This window comes from Asparagus officinalis, chromosome 8 (genome assembly GCF_001876935.1).
Source record: "Asparagus officinalis chromosome 8, Aspof.V1, whole genome shotgun sequence".
In the NCBI taxonomy this organism is placed as follows: Eukaryota; Viridiplantae; Streptophyta; class Magnoliopsida; order Asparagales; family Asparagaceae; genus Asparagus; species Asparagus officinalis.
This window is the reverse complement of record NC_033801.1, coordinates 1,843,418-1,853,157: the sequence shown is the minus strand read 5'-3', so window position 1 is coordinate 1,853,157 and position 9,740 is coordinate 1,843,418. Positions and strand designations below refer to the sequence as shown.

Here is a 9,740-nt window from a genome sequence, read left to right as displayed (position 1 = left end):
GGAATCTAAACATGATAAACTTCAGAAAGCACAGAAGAAACTTGTATTTCTAAGGAAAATTACTCATGAAAGAATCACACGAAAAGAAAGAAAAGGAAGGGGGAAAAAAGAAGAAGTGAAAATCACCATTTGGGTTTGTGGGGATTCAAGTAACAATACACTAGAGGAGTTGGAGCTTTCTTCTGAGGAAGAAATGCTGGTGCTGCATCTTTATAAAGTTGAATTTTTAAGAGCCTTTATTGCCCACAACAGCCAAAGGCACATAAGTTTCAACCAACATAATCTTTTATTAAATTCTAACAATTGGGAAGATACTACTACCACNTCTAGTGCCCCTCCATAGAGCTACCATAGAATGTTGATACAGTATAGACAGACATTTCACAAAGAAAATACAGAAGAAATCAACAGCAATTAATGCAAAAAGAAGCATGCTTCATTGACTGCATAGATGAACTTGTACAATCTTGCTGCAAGAAACCAGTAATGCTCTTCAACAGGACAGATACCACATAATTTTTCTTGGAACTCATGCAAAATTTTGGATTTTGCCCTCGGTTGCTGCTTCATCAAAAAGATTATAACCTGCTACAGCCTACTATAACAACTTCACATGTGCAGTAAAATAACCTAAACTGATGGATTAACCCACACAAAAAACATCAGAAAGGAAATAGGGACAAGAAGCAAGCGGACGATATAAGCTATGTATATTAACATCTAAATAAGAAGCTCTCTGTCTTACAACAAGAGGATAAAACCGCCAGGTTGCTCGACTCACTTTGCCTTTCAGGAATAAAACGCAAAAGATTTGAGACATCAAAAACAGGTTGGAGATCTCACTCAGACAATTCACTTGAGCACAGGGACTATAGGGTATATGTTTTGGTCTTATTTTTTGTTCTCTGATGTGAGATGACCCATTTGTTCAGTTAAATTATCCATGTTTTGAGCATTGCTCCACCCATTCTGCTCTTCTATCACCACCTCACCGTTTTCTTGCATATCTGAATCATCATTTCCTGGAACAGGACAATCAAGGAACTGCTCCCAGAAAGGATCTTCAATGCCCGGTAGAGTTCCCATGTCATTTTCCACATCATTTAAGAAACCAATATCATCTGTTAGACTATCCAAGTCGAGAGGAACATGTTCATCAACTGATGGCGGAATATTAGGAACATACCCATTATCTGACTCCAGTGGACTATAATTCTCAGGTACAATATTCACAGAATCCCCATTGGTCACTACTCCTTGCATTGGAGATAATACAGGGGCTATTGGCTCCTTGACCATGTCAACAATACTAGTCGAAGTTGAAGGAGTCGAAGCAGAAGATGAAACCCCAGAGTTTGAAGGCAAATATGGGATCCCCGAAGTTGTCGGCACCTCTTTAAGGGTTACTCTTGAGGTTCGAGTTGTCGAACTGATGTTTTCCACTGAGTTCAGTTGTGAAGGAAAGTTGTCAATCAAGAAACCATCTGAGTTGTTCAAAGGATCCAACCTCGGTGATGAGTCCAGTTTGAGAATTTGCATCAACATTGCTTTTGCTGCTTCATTAATCAAGGGCTGATACTTAATTATTTGCCCATCAGGTGATGAGCTCTCAACATTCAATTCACTTCGTTGCTTGGGAAACCGACGCTTCTTATTCCCAGCTGTGATTCTCCTGTTGCTGTCATTTTGCTGGACCAGCTGGGCTAAGAATCCAGGGCTCTGCATGGCTTTGGCCAAGAAAGCCATCATCTGCTGCTGTCGCTGCTCCATTCCATGAAGGCGGTCTCCTAATGTTTGCAGCTGGTGGTCGGTAGTCTGCTGCTGCTGCCGAAGCCGGACAAGCTCTTGCATGAGTACATTTTTGTCCCTCTTAAGCTGCTCAATCTCTTCCTCCAATCCAAACTTCCCTACCTCAACACAAGCTGCTACTGCACTGTTCTGTGGTTGAGGTGGGTGAGGTTGGCTTTGCACATGGGATGGTTTTCTCCTAGTAATGGTCTTTAATAGATGTTTCTGGCCTCTTAAAAATCCTTCATTAGCGAATTCCCATCTATCAGGATCAACCTTCCTGAAACCCTGCAGAAACAGATGATTAAGAATCAGAATCAATTACTAGAGTTTCTGGCCAGTTTCATCTTTCAAGTCACTTACTAAAAGCAAATGTGACCGGTGATCTAATACAGAGGGGCAGTATATCAGTATTCCTTAAGTTTAGCAGAAACTGCAGATCTTAAAACATGTAAAGGTTCATACATTTTTGGCAACATAATACCATTCCACAAGATATGATCCAAGATTACTCCACAAGATAAACCAGTAGCAGGTGTTGCATATGTGAGAATTATCCATATCTCCAATATGCAACTTTTGGTCCATACTGGTCTGAGATCTGAGAAGCTTGACTAACTAGATAGTAAATCCTATTGCCACAACCATGTTTGTTATGCACTATACATAAGAGAGTTTGAATAGCAAGAAAAAAAGGCATAACATACTGTCATGGATTTTATCCAGAGTGCTTGCATACTGAATTACATGGATCCTGGTCATAGGATTTAAGATACACATAACAGACTGCTTAATATTTAATCTCTACTTCTGAAATGCCAAAATTCTATATTTCCCAATATACTCTAAACAAACATTGTAGAAGGGTAGAGAAAAGCTGGCTCTAAAAAAAATTTGAAAAAAAGAACTAGAAACTACGGCACATAATGCTAGATTATGTAACATATCATCATCATCACCATCAGAGCCTCTCGGCAAAAACATGTTTGATTATGGAAGGCAAGGCTTCACTATGAAACAACCAATTGTTCACTAGACATCAACTCCTCAAATTGATGTTATACCCTTCGCCAGTGAAAATGAGAAGGCAAGGGTTTCCCAATCAAAAAAGTTGGATAAATAAGGCAAATTCAAGATACTATACTAACTGCTAAGGGAAAATAAGCACCCAGAGAGCTAAATACAGCACATTCCTTTAGGCTGTGTTTGGCATTTCATGGCGGTAGGGGAAGATAAGGGAAATTAGGGGAGAGGAGAGAGGAGAAGGTAAGGGAATTCCCTTCCCTTCAATTCCACCACAATTTGGGAGGAAACAAATTTCTATTAATTGTAGGGGGAACTAGGAGAGTGAAGGGTAACTATTCCCCTCCTAGAATTTTCCCAAACATGGTGAATGGGTTCCCCTACCTCCCCTTCTACCCTATTCCCATTTATCCAAACAGGCCATTAGGTTCGTGATTCTACCAAATCCTATCTAACTCATATTCATCAAGATATAATTTCCAATGCCCAGGGACCAGTTAGCAACACAAAATTTGAATCTGTGCATGTATTAATGATACAAACGTTACTTCTAGCGTAAATTGCACATATAACCCCTCATCTATACCGTTGAGTTGCGCAACCAACCAATCCCAAAAACAGCTCATTTATTAGCAGTTAGCCCTGTCCAATTCATGAGAAAGAGGGACGTTACCTTCAGTTAATCTTTATTAAAATTGCTCAGCTCCCCTCAACCCATTTATTAGCACCAAGCCTCGATTAATTCATGTGAAAGAGGGGTGTCGCTGAAAACTGCATTTCAAGGGAGCTAAGAGCTAGTAAATGACTTGGTCAGGGGGTTCACTGCAACGCAAGATATAGATGAGGGGGCTTATTTGCAATTTACACCTACTTTCAGTTTAAGGTGCCACAGAATTCCTATCTGCATAGACAAGACAACATCCTCCTCTTCACACCCCCAAAATCATAACTCGAATCGAAAGCTTCACTAATAAATAATCTATTATGAGGATAGTTTGTAGATCACGTACAAAGTAAATCACCCATAAATCCTCCAAAAATTCCACACAAAACTAAAAATAAAAAGAATCAAATGAGCTCACATATGTATTGAGCTGGCGGACAAAACTCGAGAAATTGTTGTGCTTGAAATGCTTGGGCAGCAAATCCCTGGCGAACTCGGGCGTGTTCCAAACCACGAAGCTGTTGTTGTTCGGCCCCCACGACACGATCGCGTCGCGTCGGACGGATCGTCCACCATATCGTACGTCTTGCTCAGGAACGGCGGCGGCGGCACCGCCGCGCTCGCCGTTAGGGTTTCCCGCCGCCGCCGCCGCCGGAGAGCCGCTCGTAACGGAGCTTTCCATAGATCGAACTAGGGTTTGCAAACCTAACCCCAGCCGCTAACGGGACGGTAACGGATAAAAGGAGGGGTTTTGACGGCGGAGGTTGATCGGAGTCTGGCGGTGAGAGAGAGAGGTTTTTCTTTTTTTTTTTTTTTTATTAATAAATGGAGAAGGCGAGAGATCTATCGATAAATATAAATTAAAAAATCCAAGTTGCGGTTGAAATGACGCAATTGCCCCTGCGCGCTTGAGTGGCTTGCTTGTTGGCGGTTCCTATTTTTTTGGTTGGGGGTTTTTTTTGTGAAAGGGTAGCGCTCGGACTTGAGGAAAAATGACGAGCATCCAATTGTATTATTATAATATAATGAGAAGGCCCCAGAATGATAGTAGGTTTATTTTTTATTAGATATAAGGGAAATTCCCTACAGCTAGGGGTGAGCACGGTTCGGTTCGGGTCGGTTTTCACCAATATTTGAACAACCGAACCGAACCACCTACAATTCAAAACCAAACTGAACCATTGCAAATCGGTTCGGTGTGGTTCGGTTCGGTTTGTTCGGTTCTAACTTCATCAAGTATAACTTTACTTCAATTTATCTTTTATATATTCTTATTACCCTATGCCAGCATGTATTTATTTTTTAACTTCACTTTAATTTATTATTCTTGCTCATGTATGTATACTGTTTTTAAGTGAAGTAACTTGTCCATTTGGATTAAATACTAGACTCTGACGTTGTAATTTTTAGTAACGGACTTGCTTTGTCTTTGGGTAAACGGGTAGGGTTTGAGGCAAGGGAATATATTCGGTTGGTTCGGGTCGGGTCGGATTGAAAAATTGTCAACCCGACCCGAACCACCTTACTCATAAAACCGCTTTTTTCGGGTCGGTTCGGGTCGGTTCGGTCGGTTTTTTCGGTTTGAACCGAACCGTGCTCACCCCTACCTACAGCCCTTCAGCGGAGTACTGGGGGGGGATTAAAATTTAATTGCAAGGGAGAGGCACTTTGGATACTTTAAATTTTAAATTTGCTTTTTTGTTAGAGATTTTCTTTTTCTTTTTCCCTCTTCGAATCTTTTCTCTTTATGAACTGCTTTATATGTATACTATAATATAATGAGAAATTTATATATATATATATAATGAGAAATTGGTTATACTCTTAAAGTCAAAAAATAATAATATCTATGTGCACAAAACGATATCACGTGTCATTTTTAATATTAAATTAAAATTCTTATATAATCTTTCTTTTTTATATATAATAAGAAATTGGTGGTATACCTAAATGCACTAAACAATGACATCTAGGCATGCAAAACAATATCATGTGTCATATATTATTTTTATATTAAATTAAATTTCTTATATAATTGGGCTTATTTTCGATCCATAAGTAGACTCCTCGTCAAATTAAATCTATCTAAAGTTAACCAAAAATTTGGTAAGCCTAATTAAATCTGACTTATCCAAAAAAATTTTAAAAAAATCTAATAATCATATTTTTTTAATTCTCTTTTCTTTTATATGTAAAGGAGGAATTGGTGGTTTACAATTAACTTTTTTTTAAAAATAATTTGCCACACAGCTCTCCTTAATTTTAAAAAGATAAATTTCAATGAGCCTCCAATAAATTTAAATGTTTGACATTGAGCCCGCAATTTTTTTCAAACCTCCGATAAGTTTTGGAATTTTAAAAAAACACTAAAATAGTTTGAGTTTTTGCAGTTAATCCCTTAAAGACATTACAAATAGTGTCCCTTAAAGCTAATATATAGGGGTGAGCATTGTTCGGTTCAAACCGAAAAAACCGACCGAACCAGTCCAAATGTGATAGTTCGGTGCGGTTTTGGCTTCAGCTCGGTTCGGGTCGGGTTGAAGAGTTTTTAACCCGAACCGACCGAGTCTTTAAGCAATAATTTTTTTAATACAATTGATTTGCTACCCATATATCTACTAAGTTTGAACCCGTTTAGATTAAATCCCTATCAACTCTGACGTTTCATCTTCATTTCTCTTTCCTCTCACTCTACGATGACTGAAAGAGTTAGGTCATTGACGACATCTCGTCCAACTCCAAAACGTCTTATCTCAAGATCCATCTTCTACCTTGGATACACACCTAGTTGAAGATGATGTTAAAACCCTAACTTTGATTTTCTCCAGGCTAAAAGAAATCATCGATATTAAACTTGTTTTTGTTTTTGATTTGATACTATCAAATACTCTCAGTTTGATTTTTGGCAGTAGCTGATAGATTTTTCTGGGCATTATCAAGAACATGATTTGCTATTTTTTTACCTTGTCAAACATGTTTCTGGTCATTTGTAAATGGTATTCTAATTGCCTAATTTATTTGATTATTTTCATGCCTCATTCAAGCTATTGTCTAGAGCATGTGATTATTGCTAAGCTTCATATATAGCTGATTTCACAAGCTACGAAACTGCATTCTCAAGACTATCCTAATTTTTTAGGTGAGTATTCAATCTTCCTTTTCAATATTATGCATTTACATTACTCTTTTAAGTTATTGAAAGAAGGTTCAGTTTCAATTTTCATGGAATTTTTTTTAAAAAAAGCATTTGCTCTTGATTATTAACATAGCAAAATAAAGGTTGTATAGTAAATAATTAAGTAAGAATAAATTTTTTATAAGTTAATGCCAATTAACCATTCATCTACCATGAAATTCAAACTACTTCATTTGAATAAGTCATACCCAAGTCGGAACCGAATGAACCGAACCGCACCGTACCGAACCGACTTGGAGCATTTCGGTTCGGTTTTAAATTATAGGCGGTTCAGGTCGATTTGATAAAATTTGACCAAAAACCGACCTGACCTACCGTTTGCACACCCCTACTAATAAATACCTCTCAAATCTTTCATATTTGCATATTAACTCATAAACTTACAAACAACTCCTAAAAATACAAAAACTACAAACAAACACTTTAAATTCTAAAAATTACAAAGAACCTTCTAAAAATCTTAAAATTAACAACCACCCCCTAAAAATTTTTAAGGGTATAGACATTACCTTGAAAACTCCAAAAAAACTAAAAACAAGTCCCTTAAAATATAAAAATTATAAATAAACCCCTAAAAATCTAAAATTGCTAAAAGACCTCCAAAAAATCTTAAAATTGTAAGAAGGTTCTAAAAATTCAAAAAATAAATTGAGCTACTCAAAACTTAAATATTACAAATAGCCCCCTAAAAATCCTAAAATTACAAATAAGCATTTTAAAATTTTAAAAAATAGAAACAACCTCTTAAAAAATCTAAAAATTACATGCAAAACCCTAAAAGTAATAAACAATCATTACTAGGGGTTTTCTACGAAAAGTTATTAGGAGTCAAGTGACAAAACTATAACCTTATTGGTGTTTTCTTCCGAAATTTATTAGAGGTATTTTGGTCATTTGATTGCACATTATCTAACAACACTAATTTGGAATCTTTATGGCAAAAGGTTTTCGGGGTTTAGTGAGAGCTTCAAAGGTATTGGGGGTTTAGTTTCAACCACCTAATTTTATTAGAATTATAATGAAGTTTACTCATATTTTAATCTTTATAGAGAGGATAGATGTTAGACCATCTCCATCCACCCTCCAAATCTCCAAAATCTCCAAATTTGGAGAGTGGAACCTCTCCAACCACTCTCCAAATTTGGAGATCTCCAAATTTGACCCTCCAAATTTGGAGGGTGGGGAGAAATTTTGGAGGGTCTCTCCATAACCCTATTCATGATTTTTTATTTACAATTTTGCCATTTTTAACTATTTGATTTCTTAAAATTTACCACTTTGCCATCCTTTTTAGTAATTTAAATTAGATGTTTAATTTCAAATAAATATAGTTAAAAAATTATTAATCTAATATTTGAAATCATTATATATTTGAAAAGGGCTCGTTGAGATCTTTAAAATGAAACTAAGATTAATTTATTTTAGTATTATTATAAAATTATTAATTTTTAAATTAAATAAATAAGTATCAGACATGAAATTTTAAATACGGGGATCTATTTAACTCGCTCCATAAAAAGTACAAGCACAAATTACAATATTTAAATTACATGTATGCTTTCACTGTTATTTCAGAATTTCTTCTTTTATGATATGTTGTATTGCAATGTTAATATTTGGTTCATTTTAAAGCTCTCATCGACACCTTTATAATGTTATAAATTTTTTTCCCAAATAAATTACTAACAATGAACTTATTAACGTAAACTATATCCAACATTCTTGAATTTATATAGCTTTTTTGACAAAAAAAATAAAAAGAAAAACATTTGGAGAGTGTGGGTTGGAGCAACCCTCCAAATTTCACCCTCTAAATTAGAATATTCCTAGAATATTCCAATTTGGAGGGCCAAATTTGGAGGGTATGGTTGGAGATGCTCTTAGTGGTTACACATGAAAACCTTTTATCTATTGAAGAGTAGGTTCTTGGTTTTCTGCTATTACGATATATCTTGGCTGTCAAATTAATATAGGAACTACAATCCTAAATAGATAGGAGAATCAAGTAAAAGACATCATAAATAAGGAAAATCCAGATATGTTATTATCTGAGCCGGAGAATAAATTGAACTATATAAAAGGATAATAAAGATGAAAAAAAGAAATGGACTAAATCCCCCTTTATATGTAAAAAAGAAATTTATGATTTATTATTAACATTACATTTAAAAAAAACTATCATCTGTTCTCCTTAATTTGAATTTGAAAATATCGCCACACACTTATTAAGTGAGGTTGTGTTTCCTTTCCTTCTTTCTTATTTTTCTTTTTAGAATATTACAAGGATATTATAAATGACAGATTGGTGGCTAAGTCATCTAATCTGAATTTTAAATTTTGATATAAAATTATCAACATCTTTATTTTATATTTCCTTTGTAAGAAAAAAAAAACCCGGCTCAAGTTATATACTTTCGAAGGAGTAGTGGTCGGAAGAAAAAAAATTCAGTTAATTTAATTTTTAGAAGCAATACCATAACAAAAAAAACTCAAACAGGAAAAAAAAACCTGACATGCAAACCAAAACAATTCGTGCGAGCACAGACAAAACGCTTGTTTCTCGTCATTCGACAGCTACAAAAGTAATAAAACAGAGTGCCCTTTTTATTTTAGATGAATTCTGAACCTAGCAATAAATTATAGAAAATGTGAATGGAAGTAGATCTTTGGAGACTTTATTTTTATTTATTTGAAAAGAGAAGATTACAATTCAAAATGAAGTTTGGTAAGAGTTATCAAAGATTATTCTGGAGGTTAAATTAAGTTAAACTGGCATGTAGGCTAAATATCAGGAAAAAAAACCGTTATCTTTGGAAGATTATCAGCAACCTCCCACAACTTTCAAAATATTAGAAAAACCTCACTTAATGTAGGGGTTATCAGAAAGTCACCTTTACATTTTAGATTTTGTTAAAAAAACTCCTAAAAGTATAAACTATAACTTTTCATTGGGAAAAACATCCATCTGCGTAATTTTACCCACCCATGTCAAAAATAGTTGTCAATTATTTTAGGGGGTTTGGATAAATTCTTAAAGTTAAAAAGAGTTTTCTAATAAATTTTAAATTT

At 35.3% G+C, this 9,740-nt stretch overlaps 2 protein-coding genes across 4 annotated transcripts in view; both read right to left on the bottom strand.

The window, feature by feature from the left end:
- LOC109822958 (B3 domain-containing protein Os04g0386900-like) overlaps nt 1–241 on the bottom strand; it is a 2,320-nt gene extending 2,079 nt beyond the window's left edge. For 2 of the 3 annotated variants that reach the window (XM_020389236.1, XM_020389241.1), the window contains exon 1: nt 127–238. In XM_020389236.1, coding sequence (XP_020244825.1) covers nt 127–129 — 3 coding nt within the window. In that variant the 5' untranslated portion in view covers nt 130–238. Of the gene's footprint in view, nt 1–126 lie in introns of all 3 variants that reach the window. The other variant, XM_020389235.1, reaches the window with a different exon arrangement.
- Nucleotides 698–4,281, bottom strand: LOC109820529 (heat stress transcription factor A-1-like). The gene is given in 4 exon segments (XM_020386686.1): nt 698–2,076; nt 3,894–4,031; nt 4,034–4,108; nt 4,110–4,281. Coding segments are annotated over 4 exon segments (1,446 nt in total). The 5' UTR covers nt 4,158–4,281; the 3' UTR covers nt 698–891.